The sequence below is a fragment of the Telopea speciosissima genome, chromosome 6, assembly GCF_018873765.1.
Source record: "Telopea speciosissima isolate NSW1024214 ecotype Mountain lineage chromosome 6, Tspe_v1, whole genome shotgun sequence".
NCBI lineage: Eukaryota > Viridiplantae > Streptophyta > Magnoliopsida > Proteales > Proteaceae > Telopea > Telopea speciosissima.
Genome location: NC_057921.1, coordinates 44003252 through 44028341, shown reverse-complemented (window position 1 = coordinate 44028341; position 25090 = coordinate 44003252). Strand labels below are relative to the sequence as shown.

The following is a 25090-nucleotide window of genomic DNA, read 5'->3' as shown; positions in this document are numbered from 1 at the left end:
GTAAACTTAAAAACAAAGGCTGATACTCTTGATTCGTATTGATATTGGATAACGACAACACCGATACGGCTAATATGATACGGATACCTTAATCTATGGTCGGACGTTGAGGTCAGGTATTGTCCGATCATTTGTAATGATGCTAGCTAGACATACTTCAATTCATGATGCGCGTTGGGAGTGGAAATGGCTTTACCCGTACTATCTCTTAGCTAGGAATAGAGCTCTTAATCTATATGGTACACGAGCAAGAAATCCCCTTACGCTATAGTTTATATAAAGAATGGAAGAGGGATATAGGCACACCGCCTGAGTGTGATAATCCAGTAGCTAGGTGGAACCAATGGGGGTGTGAGATAAGGTATCATATAAGAGGGTCAAGGGAGTCATTTCAATGGGGAGTGGGGGGAAGAGAGAGATCTACACAACGGGCGTCAGCTTACGATATACCGATGGTGTACCCAACTTTTTCCCATAAGAATTCTCATGTTACTTGGTGGACAAATGCGTAAGATGAGTAAGGCTTATATATACTTAGTTCCTTTACTGGGCAAGAGATCTCTACTTGGTCGCATGGTCTCTACACAAGCGTCTAGGATAATGGGTGAGCACGACTGGGTATCTACTCCAGGGGCAGAGGCATCATCTCGCGGTGCCATGTGAGAGGCCGTAGAAAACACCACCAAGTAGAGATCTTTTTCCCTTACTTTAATATCTAACATGACATCAAAAGATTTCTCCACTCTAACCTTGTAAACAATAAATTTTTTATCTAAATATATAGCCGGGCTACAATAATTCATATAGAACATATAAAATATATAACATCTCATTAGAGATAGTTTGGATGGAATGGACTAGATAAAATAGATGTCTTTGGAAAGGGTTTGTGGAAACTTCGAATTTATCCGAGATTCAAGGATTTTAAGTGAAAAGTTTTGGTAAATGGTTTGGCTACTAAAGAAAAATTATTTAAGTTTATTTCTATTGCCTCGCTTTGACATTTTTTGTAAATTTGAATACGAGTCAACATAAAACTTGTTTTTCTCTTGCATGATTTTTAAATGTATTTTTTGGGTGCTGAGTCATTGGGATCCGTAGAGAACTATAAGAAATTGCTTACACCCTATTTTGGATCAAAGATCAAACCATCATTAGGAGAAATATGACCAGTGAAAGAAAAGGGCATTCACAATCTCATTTGAACTCGTGTGATCCCGTTCAAACGGGATTGTGAGGGGCATTATTTACACCCTATTTTCAGTCTATTTCGATTAAGAGATAAATAGACTGAAATCTATTTCAATCAAGACTAATCTGTTAGTCAATAACCGAAAAATGGTTATTGACTGATAATAGTCAGAAATCGGGCAATGACTGAAAACGGTCAATGATCGAAAATGATCAGTGACTGGTGAACGGTCAGAGACTGATGGATTGACAATGACCGATAAATGGTCAGTACGGTGGTTATAACCAATTCTCAAAGAAGTGGGTAGTTGTGAAATTACCTGGTCATTACAGAAACTACATAAAAATGCCAAGGATGCATATAAAAAGACAAATTTAAAACAAAGGAGGGGATCCAACAAAATCAACACAACAAGTTTTTATCTTTTATCTTTTATTTTCTTGTTTAGGAGTAGTATAATATAGATTTTCATCCAGCAATGTCTTTTGGCTTACTTCAAAAGACATCCATTATCATCAAGTTGTAAGCCTCATCACTTCGGATTTGACAAGTTATAAAGACTGCAACAAAAACGTTTGGCAAAGTAAGCAATTTGATTTCTTTTTCTTCTTCTTGGCATTGTAATTTTCACATTTTAGAAGTCCTTGGATTACCAAGGCACTGGTAGAATCCATCATTGCCTGAAGCAAATCAGAATAGTTTCCTCAACCAACAACGGTCTCCAGACTGAAGAAATTGGGGAAACAAAAATATAATGTAACAAATAGTAATAAAAGACTTGTCTATTTTGTATGACAATTTATATGTCACAGAAATATCTTTGTAGATGTTGAAGTAGGGATTCACTGCACCATTATGCGTCCTCTTTTATCAACAGAATAGAAGGTAGTAGAGTTGAGTTGTATCACACAATACAATCTTTAAGGTTTTTAAACGCCCCAATCTGTGCAACCCAGGTTGACCATGTGATTATACCTACAAGATAAAACAACTCTCTAATCACATAAGTCGCACTACTAATTGTGATTACTGAGAGAGTCCAAATTGCTATGATCGAGATGAAAACAATATACAACAAATGTTAATGAAATGGGAAAGACCTCTTCTCTTTATATAAGAGATGAAGAGACACAACCAAGGGGACTCTCCAAAAGACACACTTAAAAAAATATTGTATTTTAAATCTTTAATTTTAAAACCACTTAAAAATCCAACAAGAACACCTCGAATCCTCAAATTCTATTCTCTTCATTTCCTTTATCAGATCCTATGGTTTCTCTAAATCTAAAATCTCTAGGGTATTTTCGAACTTGGCTGTGACAATGTATTTTATATAGGTTTTTCAAAACAAAGTTGTGTTTCAAAACTGTCCTCTGTCCCCATTCTAAATTGTTAATGTTATATATAAATAGGAAAAAAGTTATGCACAATACAAGCTCAAAAACGAAATTGCACACCCCCTCACATATCATTGTTCATGTTCCGAAAATCGATTTGCTGAATTACACTGCCTATTCATATTATGCATGTTGCTAGTAGGTCTGCTAATACAACTAAAGTAGGGAAGAGATCTATGAATGTTGACACTATTGTAGAAGCTTTCTTGTTCACTTAATCTTTAGGAAAAAGAACGCTACTTGGTCGTGTGACCATTGCATCCAAACATAAGAGCACACGAAAGTATCACCCTACCCCTTGTGAAATAAAAAATCACATCCATATTGATGCCTTCATCCACGCTCTTATTGACCCTGTGTTGGTGCAGGGGCTACACAACCAAGCATCGATCTCTTGCCCTTAATATTTTTATTTCTAAAAAAATATTGATTAAGCTTTCGATTTTGTTGGTGTTGAGTGGACCGATCCAGCCTTTGAACAAGAAATTATGTGGGTTCTCCATCACAAGACTCACCCAAATTTGCTGATGTGGCAAATGGTGATGGATTCCCGTATTATGACCTTTGTATGAAACCATCAAAAGTGGCAATCTTTTTGTGCATGAAGCAATGAACATTTTATTCGGACCCTATAAAACAGGTGGTGAGAGATCTTATTTTAGCTTTTGACACTTTCATTTATTTGAGCTCCTCTCTTTAGGGGAGAAGTTAACAGCTTGCCACTTGAAGAACCCTTTAAAAAGAGAATACTGTCTTAGGCCTCCTCCCACATTCAAACAAGCTCAAGAACAACATCTTCTTCAATCATGTCTCTCCAACTTCTCATCTCATCTCTCTTGATTTTCTCCTTTGCTCTGCAATCTAAAGGTGAACACTCGGCCCATTCCCATACCCAATCGGTGCTCGATACTGATGGCAATGAGCTTCGAGCAGGCGAACCCTACTACATCGTCTCAGCCTATCGAAGGGGCCGTGGAGGTGGTGTCTCATTCGACCGTGTCGAGAGCTCTCGCAAGGCCATGGTTAATCAACATGCTTCAGACAAGAACTTTGGTACACCAGTAATGTTTTTCCCAGCATCAAATTCACAAGAAAAGGAGGATCTAGAGAGGGTACTCAGAGAGACCTCTAGAAGTCCATCCCCGGCACGAGAGAGAATTATCCGGGAATCAACTGACTTGAACATTAGGTTCTCTGAGATGCCGGTTGTTTGGCAGGTCGGAGAATCAAAGCAATCATCATCGTCTCCAAGCCAGATGAGGCATGTAATGCTTGGAGGTCAACCAGGTCACCCTGGCTCCTCAACCGTGAGGAATTGGTTCAAGATTGAGAGCATGAGCAGATCTAGCCCCGAGTACCGGCTAACTTACTGCCCTAACGTGTGCGAGTCATGCCAAGTTATGTGTGGGAACATCGGTGTAACGATGGAGAGTGGGAAGAGGTGGCTTTCTGTTTCTCAGAATAGGGAGTTTCCCTTTGTGTTTGTGAAGGCCAACCGTAGTTAGAAAACTGAAGAAGTGCATGGAAGGGAAATAATGAAAATAAGGGGCAATGTCCAACTTGTGTTGGGGGTTCTTGTAACCTTACAGTGCCATGCTTCACAATTTTGTAGGCAGTTATTAGTCTTCTCTTTCAATTGGGAAGGAACATGATTTGTTTATTCTTTGAATGTTTCTTTGAGTAATAGTAAAAAATCAATGCCAATGGAAGGGTTGAGTTGGGTGACTTGGGTCCGGTTCGGTTTGGGTTGGGGTTGATCACAAAACTTAATCAATTTTACTATTCAGGTAAATTGAATAAATAAACCAAACTCTATCCAAGGGGAAAAACCCACCAATGGACCACGAACCGATCGGTTCACATTCACACTTGTAAATCCAAACTAAGATGCAATTTATATAAAGATCAAACCTTAATAGCCAGTTCAACTTATTACATCAGTTCCCATAACAGATAATTTCAAGCAAACCAAAACACACAATTTCATTCCATCAAAAAAAAAAACACACAATTTCACTCGTGTACAACAGTATAGAACACCATTCCTTCAGTGTTGGGATAGTTTTGAGGACAAAATCATGCAATGGACTCGAGCCACTCCTTCAGTGTTGGTGTTGCAATTCCAACGTTTTTCATGTCGAAAAGGTTTGCTGTTTCATGAAATTCCACCATGTTAATCATCGGTTTATCGAGGTTAAATTATCAAGAAATCAAAGTATGTTGAAGTAATTAATGAAGTCCAATAACAGCTAAAATTAATTTGACTTGCCCAGTTGGACTGGTCTAACTCATTACTATAGCTTGGGTTGGGTTGAAATACTGTCTGAGTTCACCTTTGAAACACACCCAAAAAAAAAAATTGATCCATTTAGATCAAACCATTCAGGGTTAGACCCAAATGTTTAAATCATCATTATTAGGGGAATCATCTTCTGTTCTTACTTAGCTCATGTGGCTGCTGCTAGTGAGTTATGGTTTGATAGGGACTACTATTGGGATGACAAAAACTGCACTTGGTTGCTTTTGAATCTTCATTTAAATTTGTATTTTCCCAAAACCCTCTCTTGTGTTTAAAGCAACCAATGGCAGTGTTTTCTATTCACTTCAGATAATTAACACACCCTCAAATACTTACTCCCTTATAGATCATAAGAGAATCCAAGTAATATAGATTATAGATGCAAGAAATAGAGTGTCAATAAAAAGGCACTTACCATTATGTACTTCCGGTGTGGCAGCTGCACTGGCATCAGTAATGACCGTGATAGGTTGATAGTCCAACTCGAGTGCTTCGATGACTGTTTGCCTGACACAATTTGGTGTTTGAACTCCTAGTAGCACAAAAGAAGGAAACAAGGAAATGAAGTTTAAAAAAATGTAAGCTGTTCATCCTTATAACTCAAATCCAACATAACACAAACCCAAGATTAGGATTTGCAACAGGCCCACCCAAGCAAGTTGGGTTGGGGTACTGTTGGCAACAACCAAGCTTTTAATGATTCAGTTCTTGAGCTAACTCCAGCAAAAATAGGCCAACTTGGTTTTAAATGGGATTCTTGGGACAGTGACTTATCAAAGATCACATTACATGGGATTCTAAAGACACTCACTTTTTTTTTTCTTTTTTTTCTTTTCTTTTGTTTTTTTTTTTTTTGGGGGAGAGGCAGGTTTAAAGAAAGAAATTTATTAAAAAACAAACTACAGAGAGAAAATCTCGTCCATGAACCAAGGAGGAAACAAATTCCTTCAAAGAAACAAAACAAAAAGTTTCCAAGCAAAAGCAGATAATCTATGAGCTCAAGCGACAACATGTCTATCAACAAAAGAAAAATGTGCAAAAGTCGTAAATTTTGGGATTCACTAATTTCCCTCAAGAATTATCATGAGAATTCAAAACCCCCGTTTTCTTGATTCTAGAATGATGTTACTTGTTATGTTAGATTCCAGACTTAGAATGTAGAATCCACCCAAACGTGATTCTCATTCTAACCCAGAATCCAGAATCAGAAAACTATCCAGACAAGGACACTTCAAAACCAACACATTTAGAATCAGCATGAAATGGTTGCTCAGTAATCAGGTCCATCCAGATTGAACTTCTACTACAAATGTCCCAACCCACTTGTTGACTAGGCTGAGGTCCATAACAGAAACCGACCCCAAGTTAAGAACTTAGGTCAGATAAAGGGTGAGGTCTAAAATTGAGGCTATGCAACTGTCAAAAGAGAATCATAAAGGGGCAAATCATTATTAGCAAACAGGGCTTGGATGTAAACTTACCTGTCACAACTAAGCTATTGATGCCAACTCTTTGAAGAAAAGAATGAAGGTTGGTACCAAAGAAGGCACTGAAACGAGTCTTCACAAGCTTGTAGTCACCTTTTTGGATCTCCAAACCATCAACTAGTTCTGAACCCACATTGTTCATGCTAACTGGATTTTCTTTGCCTTCACCATACATGTGCATCCGGTAGAGTTCGACATCTCTTCCCATTGGGTCATGTTCCCGGACAACCTACAAACAATAATCAATGCCAAGCAATCAAGAAGAATGAGTCAGATTTCCAACCCGATAACCCTAAACCTCAAGAATGCATTGGGTACTTAATCATAGGTATCTCATAATTTCTGAAGTAGCTTGATTGGTTATCAAACTGTTCAAACAAGTTATCTGCATCATATTCTACTTGTATGACAATTTTTTGCTCAATCAGATGTTGCCATGTTTTACCTATAAGGTTGATGAGTCACTAAATTTGACATGTGGCCAATCTAGAGATTGTTCTATCTATGCAACATGCAGATCCACCAAATCATCCCTCCACAATCCATGTTGCAGAAATAATTATGTGAAACATTATAGACAACTTGCAATTCAAGAAAACAGGGGAAGAAGTATCGATCTGGTTCTTTCAATTAAGAGCTGCTTTATCATGGAGATCAGCATAGTTGTTGTAGTTCTTGTTAGTGGAAGTCATCACAATGCAAATTGATAAAGGTGGACAGAGTTTTAAGGGTCAAGCAGTCCAATTCATAAGCAGTTATTAGTTCTGTCAGTTTCTGATTTCAGTATTTGTTTTTCTTTTATTTTTGGGACAGAGTGTCCATTCAGATTATTTATATTATCTGAGTAATATATTTGATTCTTCCTCTCCTCACAAACCTAGGTTTTGAGTTGTGGGATGCTGTTCTGTTTGATTAAGTTCACAAAAAATTAAGTTTCACCTGATTTTTCAATCAGTTCTTTTCTTTTATCTTTTTGGAACTGTGCTGCCCTGGTGAACTAAAGGAAACCTTTCTCCACCACTACTTGAAAATGTTAAAACTCAAATCTACAGCCAGATTAATTGGAACATAACTACTAGTCCCAATTACTAAACATTGCCCTAACTACCTAAGTAGAGACTATAATTGGTCTGTCTTCCCAAAGAAGAGAAACAGAAATAAAAATGAAAATGAAAACCCTAATCAATCGAGTGCCAATAAAACCACTCATAAACAATAACAGTAATAAAAGCAACATCACCAATTGCTTGCTTTCCCCACCCCACAAGTTAAAACCAGATAAACATGGAAAATTGGAGAAAAAATCACTTCCAAACTCTTTACAGAAACGAGAGAGAGAGAGAGAGAGAGAGAGAGATTTCTTCTCTACAACAAGCATATATTAAGGAACAGAGAGAGATACCCAAACTACAAGAATGCCACGCTCCCTTGCAACTTCGACGGCTTTAATGACATTAGGAATAATAGCTTGGCCACCAGCTACCTGCAGGGGTTTCCCTGGAAGAATAAAATCGTTCTGCATCCAAACCCATGAAATGAAATCAACATTAGACCTCTCAAAATAGAAGACAACATGAGAATTAAAATTGAAAAATCTGAAACAAGTAAAAGAAGAGGGAGAAGGGAAAAACGAAACCAATGGATTAAATGCAAAAGAGATACAGACCTGCATGTCTATGACTAGCATAGCTGTTTTCTTCATTTGGTCTGCCATTTTCTCTGGTTCTCACTGTAACTTTTGCCACACAAAGAGATTAAAGAGATTGAGCCAAATCAGTGCAAAGGTACTGCAGCATTGCAGCATATCTTTGTTCTTATATAGAGATTCTTGTTGTGATTTCCCCCTTTATTTTATTTATTTTTTTCAATAAATAATTTGTTGAACATTGTGAACATGCCATGGACCACACTTTGTTATGTAAGTCAAACAAAATTTGATAAGTGAAGAAGTATATTAAAAAAAAAAAAAAGGTGAGGGAGAGGGAACCCATTAATTATCTGTTTAGAGTTATGTGGGTTTCTTGCCCCATCCCATGCCCTTTTATACTTAATAATCATGGTGGAAGGATATTTTTTTATCTATTACTATCAATTTCTCAAAATATTATTAAAGGCTAAGTATATTTGAGGGTAAGTTTATCAAGTCAGCACAAAATTTGTGTTTAAATTTGTGTGGATAGGTAAACCCCTAGTTCCTTATTGTTTTGTTGATTTTCTATTTAAATAGAGTTTGTCAAATGGCAAAATATAGTTTTGGACATCTAAGGTTATGAAAGAGTGCATTGCATAGTAGTATTTGAAGAACCATATGCATGCATGGGAAGGAAAGGTATATAGTAGAATGTGAGTATAAAATTTGACAAGTAACCCATCCAGGCCATTCACAATCTATCCAATTGACAGAATTGTCATATCATTTTTCTGTGTGATTAAATTTATGGATCATAAGTTCTTAATATGCATTTTTCTTTATCATCAATTATATAGGAGATCGTCTAACAATAAAAAATAAAAAGATAAAAGATCTCTACTTGGAGGCGTTTCCTATGCTCTCCAATGGGTGAGCACGCCTGGGTATCTACCCAGGGGGCAGACGCGTCATCTCACAGTGCCCTGTGAGAAGGCATAGAAAACACCACCAAGTAGAGATCTCTTGCCCATTAATTATATAATAGATCATTTGTTTATAAAATATGGATTACAAGAGTGTCTCTTATATCAATAATACTCGAATTAGGCATGAAACATCACAATAAAAAAGCATATGGTGATCTCAACTCTTCAAGGGCATTCGCATTAAGTAAGAGCTATATTGTGCTTTTTAATAGAGGGTTCAACTATTTTAACCAAGCAAGTTATAAACACAATTTGTATTTGCTTGGATGGGGGAACAGATATGGTAAATTCACATTAAGTTGATTCCTCCACTTTAAAGGACTTACTATCACCTAAGATTGAGTAGACATGATAGAAGCAAAAAATGGAGACAATTTTATTTCTAAATTACCCTCTATTTTGTTTAAAATTTTAACCAATGTCATTATGCATGAACCCAACACAAATTACAGTGAACTCAACCTGTCATTATGCTTATACTCAGGTAGAGGCTCAAATGCAAATTACAGTGACTCATATATATATATATATATATATATATATATATATATATGTTGTTTCCGATCAGACTCTATTTTTTGCCCACAACTGCACTCTTATCTTATACTCCAAGGTAGAGGCTCGTTCATTACATTGCATTGATCAATTTACAAAGCCTATTTATAGACTCATATATATATACATATATATATATATATATATATATATATATGTATGTCTAGGATGTGCTACTGTTTCATTCTCTGATAAAGAACAGCATTTACATCTAATTGATTCAAAGAGATTTTTTTTTTGTTTTTTGGGTAAGAGATTCAATCACTTGGTAACTTTTAATTTTGTTCTTTTATCTTAAAACAGGGAAAATAAAGAAAGATTGCAGTAAATTAAAAAAAAAAAAACTAGGTACATATGATCCTTTTAATTACAATGAACAAAAACAAGAAGATTTAAGGGATGGATTCTATACAAGAAGAAATCTCCATCACGTTGGTCAAATACTTTTCAAATGATTTTTTCCGCCTTGTTGTTTAATGTGGCATGGAACATGCATCATAAAAGAGTGTGTGAGTAACTTTTTTTTTTTATGAAAATGTAATCATACAAACCACACATCAATCCCAAAAGGTTAATGGACTTTGAGTAACTCGACATGCAATAGAGATGGATTTGTCGTAAGATAAGGTCCTTATGTATTCCTTTACACATACATTAATGATATCATTTTAAACAAAAGCAAGCAAATCTCAAATATGTCACATTTGGCATAATATTATGATGGCATTTGGCTTGGACTTTTGATGGATAAAAAAGGTCATAGATTATGAGAGAAGCGATTATTTTTGTTCTTTGAAGAAAGTAAAGGACATTTGTTAAAGGGCGAGGGGCATCGATTAAAGGACGTTTCTCGTACTTGCATTTTCTTATTTAAAGTTCCTAAATCAAAACTATATAATCATCACTATATTAATTTCTATAAATACTATGGGAAAAGGAAGTATGCATCGCTCGTGTAGATTCCAATATACTTGTCTCCCATATTAAATAGTGGAACTCACATTGACACACTCTCTATTATGACTATGTGGACCACACTTGGACTTTTGACGAAAATAAAAAGAATCGATTATGAGAGAAGAGATGATTTTTGTTCTTTGAAGAAAGGAAAGGACATTTATTAAAGGGCAAGGGACGTCCTTAAAGGATGTTTCTTATACTTTCATTTTCTTATTACGTTCGTGAATCAAAACTATTTGATCATCACTTTATTAGTTTCTATAAATGCTAAGGGAAAAGGAAGCATGCATCGCTCATGTGCAAATTCCAATATACTTGTCTTACATAATAAACAGTGATGCTCACACTGACACACTCTCTTCTATTCTGATTTTGTGAACCACATAAAGATGAGACTATTTTTCAAATCATTATTGATGTATCATGCAAATTTGTTCTTACACTAGCATCGTAGGAAACCCTCCCCTAAATACTAAAATATTCTATTGACATATAAGACGTATTTAACTAATTTTATAATGTGAAGACGACGAGAAATCTTTGCTTCTAGCTTGATAGAAATCCATCATGGTCATATTCTTACCTATCAATATTAGGATTTGATTGATCTAATTGCATATAATTAATTAAAAAATCAATCAAATTAAATCAAATGAAAATCCTAGAATATAGAGCACTTTTTGGTTTAATCTCTGTCTCTCTCTCTTATTTGATAGCTAATTAACAGAATCTTCATATTACAATGCCGTAGTGTCTTTGCAAAGATCACAACCAAAGCTCCCATATTCAGTTGGTATTGATAGTAATAGTAAGAAGGTTTTAGAAACGGAATTGGAGATCAAATTGGTCAGTACCAATTCCAATTTGATTCGGTTGAAATCAGTTGGAATCAGCCGGGAATAGGGCAGAATCAGCAGAAATTAATCGAAATTGAAATGATTGATCACAACCGATTCCAATCCAAATCGATCAATTCACCAAACCTCTAATATTATCCCCGATTCTTGAAACCATGAATACAGCCAACCTGAGGAGTAGACCAGCCATGCCAAGAGAGGGGAGATGGCATGAAATGAACAATCAGAAGCCTCATAGACTGGCAAAATTCCCTGGCTATGGCAGAGTCATCAATGTTTTCAAGAGTGCCTCATAATTAGTATATCTTTCTGGCCACTACATTAAAACAATACCTGATGTGAAAGACCTTATCAATTTAACCTAATGGTGCAAAGTATCAAAACTTTATCAAAAAAAAAATTAAAGTAGACAAATTTTACTATTTTTGCTGCCTTTGGTGGAAAGAAGTCCTCCCCAATTCCCTAAAAAGGCAGTGCGGTGCAGTTCAGGACTTAAAGGTCGACATCTGGTAGACGCGACATTCAACGGTATCGAGTTCAAGAAGACAAAAAAAAAAAACTGGGTCAATCAAATTCAGACCATTGGATGTCGCGCCTGCTAGGTGTAGACCTCTCAACCCTAGACTGCACCAGTAGGGAATTGGAGGGCAAGCCTTGGTGCAACGGTAAATGTTGCTTCATTGTGACCAAATGGTCACGAGTTCGAGTCTGGAAACAGCCTCTCTGTGAAAACATGGGTAAGGCTACGTACATTCTGACTCTCCCCAGACCCCACCTCTGGGAGCCTTGTGCATTAGCTACGCCCTTATTAAATCCAACCTGGATGGATTGGGGGTTGGGTTTCTTGTCTCCTCTTTTTGTTTTTTTAGCTATCCACGTATGCCTATGCACTTTTTTTTTGGGTGCTAAGTAGGGATGTAAATGGATAACCGAAAGTTCGAATCCAATCTGCATCTGTATCCGTTTAGGGACATCTGTATTCGTTTAGAGATATCCGAAAAGAAAAACCGAATACTTCGATAAAAATCTGTCCGAAAAAAATTCAAATATTTAATAATAAAAAATTAAATAAATAATGATCTTGGGGGGGGGGGGGGTTTGAAGATTCAACAGGTTCTAGAATATGTGGAAAAGAGAATCATGATCTAAGAGATATGGATTGAGAGTGAATTGTATCCGCTACTCCGAGTTACACAAGGCAGAGATGTAAACGGATGGTCAAAAATCCAAATTCAATCTGCATCCAAATCCATCCAAACCCGTTTAAAGGTATCCATATTCGATCAGGGAATATCCGGATCCGATCACATCCAATCCGTTTCTGAGCCGTATCTGAGCTGTTTACATCCCTAGTGGCTAGTGCTACGCCTCATATCGGGGTCAGATAAGGACCACAAAGGGCCAGAAGGGCCAGATACGGACCACACTTATTATTACATTACTATACTACTATCATTTGAAGAGGGGAGGCGGGGGATTGATGTTGAAGATAAAAAGTTTTCTTGAATGGAAAAAGCTAAAGTTTATTGAGAATAGCTAAGAGAAGTTTAAAGTTTCTGAAGATTTCATGATTTAGATAGTCAACTCTTGCTAAAATAAGAGACAAATAGGATAAAATTTTGATACCCTCACTGGATTTCTTGATTGTGTTAATCATGCACAGAAGAAAATCCTCGGTTGGAAGAAGCAGGTAGCTAACTTCTCTCTCTGTGAAAGAAGGGAAGTGCCAATCCACCAGTTTTGAGACAAATCCACAGGGTATTGACATCTCATATTGACAATATTGGAAACCCAAGCTTCGATTGATCATAATCATCCCAGAATATCTGGCAAAGGCCTTAAATCAGTTGTTCAGAACCCAAGGTATTCTACTTAATCTGCTATAACTATTTTTAAGATGTAAGAATGTGTTTTAGCCTCTCCTTTCTGATTAAGGGTTTTCTCTTTCTACTTTTGTGTGCTTAAATTGCTTTGAGACATTTTGTTATGCATATATGATTGTGCTGGTTTTCAGGATGGAATCTTGTTCCAAACCAAAAGAATTTGATTCTTGTGAATGTGTTTGTTCTGTTAACCACATAAACTGTGATACTTGGTTGATTTTCTGTATTGCTTGCTTTGAGTGGGTTTTTTTTTTTTTCCTGCTTTACTGTTGAAGCTAAAAGAGATTTATTTAGATAAAGAACGGATTGTGTATTGGGTTATTAGGGTCATATTCACAATTACATTTTTCTGAGGAAAGGTTTCATATGATCTCAAAAGGGAGATTTTAAGTACCCCATAAAGAGAAAACTTTTCTAGTTTCTACTATATTTAGGGGAAGGAACTTCATATACATTTTATGCAAAAGAAGCAGGGAAGAAAATATCCTCTACTCTGATCACCTTATCTTTTTCAGTAATCATACATAAAAAGGTATGATTATTACCAAATGGCAGAATATTTGAGGAAACATGAACAAATCTAATGACATCACACTTCACCTTATCCATCATGGCTAGGAGCTTTAAATGCTCCAATACTAAAAACTTCTTCTCTGATTTTGGATTCTGATGGAAGGGAAATTAAATATAGATTCTCCAAGTCAGATATCGTTGGTTCAAAAAGGCTTTCAATAAAAGCAGGATTCAAAGGGTTTTTGAGGTAATAAATGTATTCTGCAAGTGACTAGCAAAGAGTTTAGCAATGGATGGAAGGTCAGTTCCGTGCTTACCCTCATAATTCAATAAAAATGGTATACTTGATCTCCTAAGGTGGTGTTTAGCCATCATATGGTAGTATCTAGGGTTACGATTGCCATCCTAGATATAGAGCTGTTGGGATTTTTGAAACCAATACATTTCCTCAGATTTCAACATCCAAGATAGATTCTTACCCATTGCTAGTAGAGGTGCGGACACTTAAGGGTTAGGTTCTTGAGATTCTAAAGAAAAATATTCATCAGGAAATAATTTTTTCTGTAGTTCCTAGTGTCCAAAGACATCTTTATTCTATTTTCTTGAGAAACACCATAAGGCCATTGTTTTTTTGAGCCAGATTTCGAGAGCCAAGACTCTCCCATTTGGTATTAAAGAAGGATCTAAATTGTGAGTGTTTAAACCACACATCCTAAAAGTGAAAAATCTTCTTAAAAGAAGACTTAGAATGGTCAATACTAAGAAGGATATCTGACCCCAAAGAAGCGGCAATCTAATGCATGTGGGAAAAGTAAAAACCAATTAGGGGAGAACCTCCCCAACTAAGTGGGGGGGGGGGGGGGCTTTTATTTGTTGGACCATGTAAAACGGGAACCTATAAAAGGTAGGTCATCAAGAATAATAGTATTGATTAAAGACAGCAATGCCTGGAATGCAAGGCCTTGTAGATATGGAGGCTTGCCTCCAAACTTCTCAGATTCATACAAGATCAGACTAAATTACCAATAATAATAAAGGGAATAGTTAAGGTAAGTAAGAAGAGATTCAGGTCATCTCCAAAAAAAAAACTCCTCTCAGATGGGTTTTGGGGGTGGGGGTCATAAATACCCACAAGACACTAAGATCTACCAGTCCCAGAATCATCCAGAGTAACAGCCATAAAACGAGACCCAAAATGGACTATTTCCACTTTAATATCTGAACACAAGAAGCACCATAAACCACATGCCAAACCCTTGGCCCCAGAACTGGGAATAAAGCCAACGGTATTGAAAGGGCGCAGATATCCTAGTAAACGTTTCAAGTTTAAAACCTGTCACTTAGTTTCTAAGAGGAAGATATCTGGTTTAAAAGAGACAACGTGAGAGGACACATTCGCTTAGAAACAGGGGAATTAAAATCCCTATTATTCCAACATAGCATCCGCATGGGAATGCAAAATCAAGATCTACCAACAAAACTCAAAATGCAGGCTCACTAGTAATACAAGAGATATCATTATGAGACAGGGTAAATACATGAAAATAAAGATAAACAGATCAGAAAGTAAGATAGGAAAGCATATATCTTGACAGAGTAGGTCCAGTAAAGATGCCATCCACTCTGCTCTATCCGGACACTTCCAATACCACAGGCGTTGGTGGGCTCACTGGCAAGGGAATTCCCAATAGTGTTTCAATCTAAAGGTTGATTGCGCCTGTGGTATTGGAAGTGTCCGGATAGAGCAGAGTGTAATCGCAAACCTTTAGATTGAAACACTATTGGGAATTCCCTTGCCAGTGAGCCCACCAACGCCTGTGGTATTGGAAGTGTCCGGATAGAGCAGAGTGTATGGCATCTTTACTGGACCTACTCTGTTTCTCTTGCTTGGGTCTTTGTTCATCTTCATAATTTTCTTTTCAACCTCCAATAGCTTATTTCTAAATCTCTGGAATGCTAACAATGGTTCTGTATCTGATGTCCACTCAGGAGTGTCTCTCTGTCCAAGATAAACCTCATCAGATGGATGCCTAGACAAAATCTCTATTACGGACACACCAAGGAGAGCCTTTATCTGGCCCGTAATTGTTTTCAGGAAGGCTGTATCAGGGTCTGACTTGAGCTCATCATATCCAGGAGTGCCTGGCTCAGGCATGAAGCGACGGCTTTTTGTCGGGCGGTTTGGGGGGTAGCCTGCATAAGGGTATTGTCCAAAATTGACAGCTGCGTGGAAGGCTGAGGCAATCCATATAATAATGGTGCATGTTTGTGTTAGATCAGAAAGTGTATGCATCTTAGGCCACCATGGCTCATCCTTCAAGTCACCATGACCCTCAGTACGAAGCTCTGACCACCAGGACTGAAGTTCAGAATCACCCTGGATCATCTCATCTCTTGAATAGTAGAAAGAGCAGTACTCATGAACCCATGTTTCAATTGCTGACCAGATTTCAAGCCCATCAACAGCATATGGGTAGTCCTCAATAACAAGTCGGAGGCCATGGCGGTTGCTCGAGTCTGGAATCGCCATTCCTCTGAATGAAACAAAAGATTATCTTGTCATTTCATTTTATGTTCAATGAAGGTTCATAAATTTTTTTCCTGAGTAAGCGATTTACTCACCTCTTGATGAGATCTGTGGGCAATGCCTGTTCAGGGAAAACCCAGCTCTTATAAACAGCAGAGGACATTTCCAAGGCAAATTTCCCCGGAAAGACAATGCTCTCAATTACTCCACAGGCATTGATAAGGATCTGCCGCCCAACAGCATTTATATTCATGGTATCCCGAGAGTGAGGATACAAAAGCTTATGGATTGGATGAAGCACACTAAGCTGTCTATTCGTCGCAATAACAATAGGCTCCATCACGGCATGGGCTTTCAACCTGCAGTGAACCAATTGGAACCATTCAGAAACTCATTGTGAAATAAGTTCGGATTAGCTGATTTCCCACAACATGGTGTTCTAGAACAGACTTTTACCAGTGGGTGATGAGCTGGTGAAAGCCAGAGTCATTCACAGCAGCATATGCTTTGGCCAACTGCCAAACTGAACCTTCAACTCCATCCTCAGCTGGAGTGATTACCTTACTAACTGCCCCATGCTGGTCTCCATCTGGGTGTGGTAAACACAACTCGATTGCTACTGGCTTTAAGGTTCCATCATCTTTCAAGAAGAGAATTGTTCTGGCAGCATAGGTCTTTGTGGTAGTAGTGTTTATACGCCTCAAGTACGGCATCAGGTCATCATAATAATCCAATATGAATAGCTTGTTGCTCTTGATGGCCTACACAAAAACCATGTCATGAATCAAATCTCCATTAGTTTAAGACATTTATAAATTTATGAATAATTTATGTGATTCATGAAGGACTTATTAATATTACCTCATCTACAGTTAGCCAATTTAGGTTCTTCTCAATGTGTTCCTTGGTTATTGAACTGGTGTGGTTGCCATATGCATCGGGATCGAGCTTGCTGGTTGGGGGAAACTCCTGTGTGTTAGCATTGTATGAATTATTACAGAAATTGAAATTAAAGATAGTAATCTTAAGCCATATATTGTGTTAGAAGTAATCTCAAGTATATAATGGCAGCTTTAATTTACTTGGAGACGGCGGATGGAAACTGGGTTAACTCCAGCGAGCATTTCTCTTGCAAATTCTTCATCTGTCTTCCATGCGGACTTGTCCTCTGAAGTAATACCATGGAGACATTATTAGAGATCAGTTGCTTCCCATGCATTACACAATTCAAGAAGAACATAAAGTTTCAGCTGAGAATTTCATATTGACAGCAGAGATTATCTATTTTTATGCCTTATAGAGCAGCGTTATACAGTATCACCTTGGACCTCAATAGAGATCTACTTGAATTAAGATACTTTGCTTTGTATCAACATCTTTTTTAAAAAGAATGTCAATGTTAAAAGTAAACACATACTTTTGATCACTTGAGGCATAGGGAATTTCAGGAGCTGCTCTCCATCTGAACGAGCGAGTTCTTTTAGCATCTCCAGAGGTATTGCATCCTTAACTTTGTCCACTGTAGGACCATTGGTGATTTTAATCCCTCCCTGATACATGTCTAGTATGTCTTGCAAGCTATGGAATTTATAATGGTTGCAGTCACGAAAATAATTCAGCGCCGGGAGCAAGAGCTGGGAAATAGTTTTAAGTACGGAGGCAAGAGCATCTGCCATCTTCAAGTGACCAAACTGTTCATCTCTTGGAACATAGATGCTCAGAGGATTCAGACTTACCACCGGCAATCTGCTTTCTGTTTTAGGATCTGCTAAGAAGACAGAAAGGGAATCAAATTCTCCTTCAAATTATTAAACTCAATATGACAATACAATATAGAACCAATAAAAGTTAATTTGTACTCTGTTTCTCTATCATCAATAAAGGAAAAGGAAAGTTAAGATGATATGGAAATAAGAACTGCTTTGTAGTAAATCAATACTTCTAACAACAGAACTCTAACCTGTCTTTGTGGGTTTCCGGCCAGTTCTTCCCCGGCGAGGGTAAGGATATTCTTTGGACCCTCCAAGAACAGGTCTCTCATACTTGGGACCCTTGTCAGGGTCCCCTAGATCATTGTAAAATGCATAATCATACACTCGGTCCCATTCCTTCAGTTCTCCAGTGCCATCTCCTCTCAGATTCACAAGCTCTTGCTCCCTGTACTTTCGTAGAGGTTCTGGAGTATTACTTGGTAGGTAGGACTGCAAAAGTGTAATGAAGGAAGAATCTTTAGTAATTTTCAGTGATCTTGTGAATTGTTTCAGAAGAACACTTCCAAATTGAACTAAACCAGTTCTCAAATCATGTTGAAATGATACCCAAACTGGGCAAAATTCTTGTGGGGTTGAGCTTCAAATAAAGATCCTATGGAAGGAGGCAAGTCTTCTTCATTTGCCTGTTTCTCTGTCCATTAGCTGTTTATACAGTACTTACCTGGTTAGCAAAGAAAATCCGGTCCGACTTATATCGTTCAGCCGGATAAACCCATGAGTTGCAAACAAAGTGGATGTGACCCTTTCCCGGAACATCATGGAGTGTGACAGTCTTGAGGAAGAACTCATTGTGGTGTAAATTCTTAACCATGAAAGCTCCAGGAATTCCCATGCTTTCATCCCAATCAAATGTAATTTGAAATGAACATGGACCGGCTATTGGCTTGGTAATTTTTGTTATCCAATTTTCCAAGAATGCAGGTGCTCCAATCCCTCCACGCATGCCATTATCTGTATTTGTCTGTGAAATTTAATGTCTCACTTCCAAGTGAAAACTAAGCTCACTAGCTCAGAAGAGGAGGGGGGGGGGGGAAGGGAGAGAGAGAGACTTGGGTACCCTTACTGTTTCACCAAGTTTGTGGGCCAGTCTTAGCAACCTAAGGCCCATTGCAGGAAAGTGAGCTGGGCTTTGTGTTGATATTTACAGTGTTGTTCAGAATTCAAATCTGTTCAAGTCTGTGCTAGTACTAGGTCAGAAGGTGAAACCCAGTGGCTGGTCTCTCTCTCTCTCCAAAATTCAAGTTTAGTACTAGAGGATACCCTAAAACAATAAACTAAAAACAGAAATTAATAGAAAAACTGACCCGGATCTCCAATGACAGCGCCAATTAGATGAAATGAGATGCCATTGCCCAACAACTCATCGACCCAGTCAGTTATCGATGCGTGAAAGTCGTTCAAGTCCAACACAGTCTTCTTCATCAACTCTACTGACCCTCTAATCCTTACCTTCTTTCCATTGTTGGTAGCATCCAAGTTGTTTGGCCAAAGGCTCCCTTGGCCAGTAATCATATCTACAGAACAGAGAATACAAAGTCAAAAATAAATACAAATTACAACTGGGCCGACATTAATATGAAAGAAATGAGAGAAAAAAGCCCACTGCCAGTTAGCCCATTTTCTTGGACCTGAGCCTGTGTCTAGGGCTAACTAGGTTTCTCAGCATGTCTAGCCCAACAACTTCTAAGCACAATTATTAAATGATATCTGTTCATGGTGATGGGTTTAAGCCCTTAAACTTCAAATTAGTCTATACAAGGTTAAGAACCATAAGAAATGGTGAGATTGATTATTACCTAAGAGTTGTGTTCTTAATGATACAGGCAGCAGTACATCAAAAGCTGAATTTTGAATCATCGACGCCTTCGATTTCCTCGATTTAATCCTCTGTGAACCTGAAAACTTTGTGAAGTTCCCACTTTTTGCAGAGCTTAAACTATCCTCTCTAACCTTGATGCCACTGAAGGTAGCTGCAATAGCTCCACTGGCCATCTCTTAAATGCTTTTGCTTCAACTGTTCAAAACCATAACAAAAAAGCAAAGTCCAGTACTTCTTCTCCCCCAAAAAAATGGAAAAAAAATAAAAAACTATGATAACCCATCTCACCTTTGAGCTTGTTTTTGTGTTATTTCCCAGTAATCACTTGATAAACTACAGAGAAACATGGGAAAAGGATGGTTAAGAAGTAGAGAATGAAGAACTAATAAGGAAATGGGCTTGTTAGGGATGATATGTTGATGGGTTCTATTTATAGTGGAAATGTAGCTGAAATTTCAAACTGGGCAGGTGCACTTGTTTATAACTTTATAATTTGTGGAAATACTTTATATGACCAAGTATGGACTTTTTTCTTGGTTTTCTACATTTTCAGCTCTGCACAAAGGTCTATAATGGATTTTCTTAATAAAAGCATCTCTTGCATGATACTTAAAAAATATTATATATTTCATGGCATCTTCTCTGTATAAGCTAGACATGGTTAGTTGGTTACACAGAGTTTGTAACCTCTTTTTCTTTCTTTCTTTTTTGGTTTTTTTTTTTAATCCTGCATGATCTAATATGACCAAATAAGATAAAGGATAAAATTTATAATTTAACTGTACTGTATGAAAATAAAATTTTTAATGGTGTAGATTAGCATTATTGTCCCACCTTACATTACATGTGCAAAGATAGTTAAAATTTGATGTGGTAATGTAATAACAAATGGTGATTACATAGATTAAGACCCATATGTAAATTTTTAAATGTTTAAATCAGTTTTCTAAATGCCTTAAACATATAATTTATACATAAAAACTTATAACCCTAATTTGATAGAATAAAGTAGATAAATTTTAACTCTAGTTCTTGACTTGGGTGTGGGAATTCCATGATTAGATTACAAAAATGATCACATATGTCATCAACCGACAATATAAAACATGTGAATACTCTGAGATCGACTTGTACGTATCGGTTCTAAGTCAAAGGTGAACCTCATTTTCTAATTCAATTAGGGTTGCGTTACAATGATAACATTTATTTGAGATCAGGATAGGAACTATGTCTACATCAGTTTTCTAAATGCCTTAAATATATATTTATATATAAAATTTAGGGAAAAAGAAAGCCACCTAGTCGCGTGGCTGGCGTCGCTCCTGCGCCTAGACACAGAAGCACACAGAAGTGTGCGAAAGTAATGTCTTGATCCCTTAAAACAAAAAATGGCATTTGTGATTATGTCTCTACGTGCGCTCTCATTGGTTCATGTATTGGTGCAAGCACTATAGGCCCAGATCGACAACGATCTCTTGCCCTAAAAACTAATAATGTAATGGTATATATTCAAACAAAAAAAAAAAATAGTGGTATATATTTACACAACATATTATGTAGATGTACCCCTAGAAAAAAGAGAAATTGAAGAGAAGGAAGCGGAATTTTCAAACATAAAAAGAACTTTGTTAATCATTACTCCACATGATTATGTTTACAACGACAAATCATTCTATATTGATTATTAAATTTTACTTTACTTTGCATTCAAATCAACTAAAATAAAAAGTATATACCATGGGAGAGGGTTACCCATGACGTCAATGTAGGGAGAAATTTGCAGGCTACACCAATGGTTGTCTTAAAAAAGGTATTATCCACATAGGACCCACATAATCAAAGTAAGAGATAAAATAATAAATAAAACCACGTGGGAGTGAAATTTTACTTTGATGTTGTGGGGAAGTTTTTTTATTAATAAATATACTAAGAATATTAAGCAATTTATACAATTATATAAGATAATGATTACGAACATTTTTTTTTTTAGGTTGGAAACATTTTATTTTCCCTTTAATTTTCCTTACAACCAAATGGATTCACTAGAATTTATTTGCCAAGGATCAGGCATATACTGTTACTTTGTTAAAACATTAATGATGATCATAAGAAAAAACCACTGATGATGTCCTCTTGATAAGGAAATCATGGTTTATCCTCACAGGCCACTATCTTTTGTCAACAGGATTAATGGAATATAGATTAAGCTTCTACAATAAAAACTGGCAAAATTTTCCTTCAACAGTAGGGAAGGAAGAATCCTTGCATCCATTTTTTTAAGATCCATCAGATTAGAATCATTAAATATAGGTCATTGAATAAGAGTCCATATTTTATTTCATATAGTATATCTTCATCTAAACATACAATACAACCTATGTAAATATACACACAAAACTTATATTGATACGGTTTAATGTTTATATACCAAACTAATACATGTACCATTATCTGAACATACAATGTATCACAAATTGGAATTCAAAGCTATCACATTAGTTTTTGAGCGGGATTGTCTGCCCCTATTCCTCTCCCAATGGTGAAAATTACATCGCAAACTTGACCTCTGTATTCATAAGTTGAACATGTTTGTGTATGAGGAATTCATTCCGAACATAAGCTGTGAGAAGTAAAATTTGATATTAGAAAAAAAAATGCAATGAAATATGTTAACACAAACACCAAGAAACACGAAAAAAAAAACAAAACAGAGCAAAGATGACATAGAGATTTAATATGGTTCACACAACAATATGATGTGTTACATCCATGGGTAAAGTTGAAGATGATTCACCATGTGATAGAAGAAAGAGATCTCTCAAGAACACCTAAAGGTTGCATTTAGAACTTCCCCCAAAAAACCCTAATTTGAAAATCCCCAAATCTCACTTCTTTCGCTTGCTTACACAACAAGACGATAAAACATGTAAATACTCCTTCAAGTCGGGTCGATCCATCGGATTGGGTCATAGTGTACCTTAGGGAGCTTCGCCCTCGCACCCACAAATGAGATTAATGATGGGCTCCGTGGTTCGGCCAATAGGCCCAAGCCCTCCGCTACAATCACAGACCTCACAAAATTTTTCTTACGGGTCACCCCCAAAAATGTCGGAGTGGAGCAAACTTCAAAATGGGTATAAGAATTCGAGACACACATAACAAAACCAAAATTTAAATTATATGTATAAAAAACTAAATGAAATTGAATAAATTTTATTATACTATACTTAAAAATGAAATTAGAAGGCAAAATCATAGTTGACAAACAAATGGAATAAATCGCTGGCCAAAGGTGGTCCAGGTGTTCAATCCGAAGACAATGGTTGAGTTGTGTAAGGGCTTCAGTTTTACCTACAAAAAGAATAAAATAATGGAAAAATCCTTGATCCGTGATCCTCTCGTCTTTTTCTTTGATGATGAATGTATCTATACTTCCTAAGGATTCATATTTTATTTCAGTAACCAATAGAGTAGCTCGAAAGACCACGTCACCTAAGTTGACAATTAACTTAAGAGGAAAGTTTGTTTTTATTCTCCATTAAAAACAAACAATAACTAAAATACAATCTCTCTCTCTCTCTCTCTCTCTCTCGGAGGTCAACTAATACAAGTGGTTGTGAGAACTTTTTTTTTTCATCATTTCACAGATGGATCCAATTGTTTAGCTGGCCTTTTAAATTCTCATGTCTTAAAAACGGAAAAAGATCCTGTAAATCCGGGCAGCGTGCAGTAGTGTGCAGCGCCTAGGATTGACAGGGCGCTTTGACCACCTTACCCCCTGCCCAACACCCTGCCCAAGCAGGGATAAGGCGGTCAAAGCATCCTGTCAATCCCAGGCGCTGCACAAGTGCTACACGTTGCCCGGATTGACAGGATCCAAGTCAAAACAACTGCAGCTGATCAGCTATCTCCAGGATCTACAGTCTGGATTTTATTTTGTTCCTACTTGCAAAGTAAGTGTGAAGAGGATTGATTATAAAGTCAACCTCACGAGCCAAGACTAATATGAAATGCTTGACCTCACCTCTCTCTCATCGAATATATGAGTGGGAAACTTTTGTTTTAGCAGCCATACTGATGGAAGAAGGGATACATTCCTGTTGTAAATCTTTTTTTTTTTTTTGGTAGAAATTCCTGTTATGTATAAGGAAATAAAATCGCGGCTATATTTGCATCCGGTGCTTTATTTGATTGCTTTTCTTGTAGCAGTAGAGGGGTAGGCACACCGTCCATGTGCAATAAGCTAATGGACAACATCAATAGAGATACGAGATAAGACATCAAAAAGGTCATTTCAAAGAGGGAAGAGTGATATAGATACAACTGGCTAGTGTTTGCGATATATGGATGGTGTGCCCAGCTTTTCCCATAGTAGAATTAGTAGCTTACACTTGACTTCGTGACAACATCATAGGAAAGCAAGTAATCTCGTAGGTTCTTTTTTTTTTGGAGGGGGAGGGGGTGGTGATAAGAATGTGTAATTAAATTAAAATAGGGAAAAAGATTCACACATTCGGTGTGTGCAGATTCTTTCTCATGCCCTCTTACAAAAAATAGAATTTGGATCATCACATTATTTATTTATTTATTTTTATCTATTTTGAAAATGTGAGACCAAGTTACGTAAACCTGGCTGTCCAACTTAAAGATGATGAGAATGGAAGGGACGGCTCTCGAGGAAATTATAACATTCGTTTTTTAGAGTTAAAAGAGGCAATCATAATATTATAAGTTAACAAAAAAAAAAAAAACCCATCTCACCAATGGCTGTTATTTATTTATTTATTTTTCAATCCAGCATATCAAATCCATTCAACTATTGGATAGTGTTGGATGAGAACGCAAACACGAATCCATTCTAACTATTTTTATCAACCGAGAATGTGAAATTGACTTAGAATGCATACCAAACACTGGCTAAGTGAGCCACCTATTTGTGAACATGTAGACTCCTAGGTCCGCTACTAATATGTAATATTTCAGCCAAACAATGTTTACCAAGTGGTGAAATAGAGGATTGAAAGTTAAGGAATATGGTAGTGTACAAAATACAGGTTAGCATACTGTAGGCATACATAGATATACATGGGATTAACAAAAAAAAAAAAAAAACATAAATATACATGGGGATGCATGCCGATAAACCAAATGAGACTGATTTAATTAAGTATACAATCAGAAACCTAACAAAAATCAAACCATGTATTTCTTGT

General features: G+C 36.9%; 3 protein-coding genes across 3 annotated transcripts; 1 reads left to right on the top strand and 2 right to left on the bottom strand.

Moving 5' to 3' along the window:
• Nucleotides 1-3386: 3386 nt before the first annotated feature.
• On the top strand, nt 3387-4199 carry LOC122664806 (21 kDa seed protein-like). Its single transcript, XM_043860787.1, has one exon. The coding sequence runs from the start codon at nt 3396-3398 to the stop codon at nt 4092-4094; it is 699 nt and encodes a 232-aa protein (XP_043716722.1). The 5' UTR covers nt 3387-3395; the 3' UTR covers nt 4095-4199.
• Nucleotides 4200-4461: 262 nt separating this feature from the next.
• Nucleotides 4462-22957, bottom strand: LOC122664812 (probable inactive nicotinamidase At3g16190). Its single transcript, XM_043860809.1, has 8 exons — nt 22954-22957; nt 13063-13066; nt 9586-9591; nt 8042-8100; nt 7778-7891; nt 6370-6604; nt 5304-5420; nt 4462-4739 (listed from the first exon to the last, which is right to left on the bottom strand). Exons 4-8 carry the CDS (start codon nt 8087-8089, stop codon nt 4666-4668), a joined length of 588 nt encoding a protein of 195 aa, XP_043716744.1. The 5' UTR covers nt 8090-8100; nt 9586-9591; nt 13063-13066; nt 22954-22957; the 3' UTR covers nt 4462-4665.
• On the bottom strand, nt 15515-20200 carry LOC122664813 (probable linoleate 9S-lipoxygenase 5). The gene is made up of 11 exons (XM_043860810.1): nt 20166-20200; nt 19855-20072; nt 19363-19572; nt 18720-19009; nt 18247-18487; nt 17704-18051; nt 17369-17454; nt 17148-17255; nt 16743-17047; nt 16382-16645; nt 15515-16293 (listed from the first exon to the last, which is right to left on the bottom strand). Exons 2-11 carry the CDS (start codon nt 20048-20050, stop codon nt 15525-15527), a joined length of 2817 nt encoding a protein of 938 aa, XP_043716745.1. The 5' UTR covers nt 20051-20072; nt 20166-20200; the 3' UTR covers nt 15515-15524.
• Nucleotides 22958-25090: the final 2133 nt, after the last annotated feature.

Bases quoted from the DNA above. Each gene is read 5' to 3' on its own strand.
- LOC122664813 (XM_043860810.1), bottom strand. From the start codon at position 20,050: ATGGCCAGTGGAGCTATTGCAGCTACCTTCAGTGGCATCAAGGTTAGA. The intron at 18,052-18,246 runs GTTAGAGTTCTG...TCTTCTTAGCAG, and splicing joins CCGGAAACCCACAAAGACAG to ATCCTAAAACAGAAAGCAGA. The intron at 17,455-17,703 runs GTATGTGTTTAC...GTATTACTTCAG, and splicing joins TATGCCTCAAGTGATCAAAA to AGGACAAGTCCGCATGGAAG.
- LOC122664812 (XM_043860809.1), bottom strand. From the start codon at position 8,089: ATGGCAGACCAAATGAAGAAAACAGCTATGCTAGTCATAGACATGCAG. The intron at 5,421-6,369 runs GTAAGTTTACAT...TTGTGCTACTAG, and splicing joins CAATAGCTTAGTTGTGACAG to GAGTTCAAACACCAAATTGT. The intron at 4,740-5,303 runs GTAAGTGCCTTT...TTCATGAAACAG, and splicing joins CACACCGGAAGTACATAATG to CAAACCTTTTCGACATGAAA.
- LOC122664806 (XM_043860787.1), top strand. From the start codon at position 3,396: ATGTCTCTCCAACTTCTCATCTCATCTCTCTTGATTTTCTCCTTTGCT.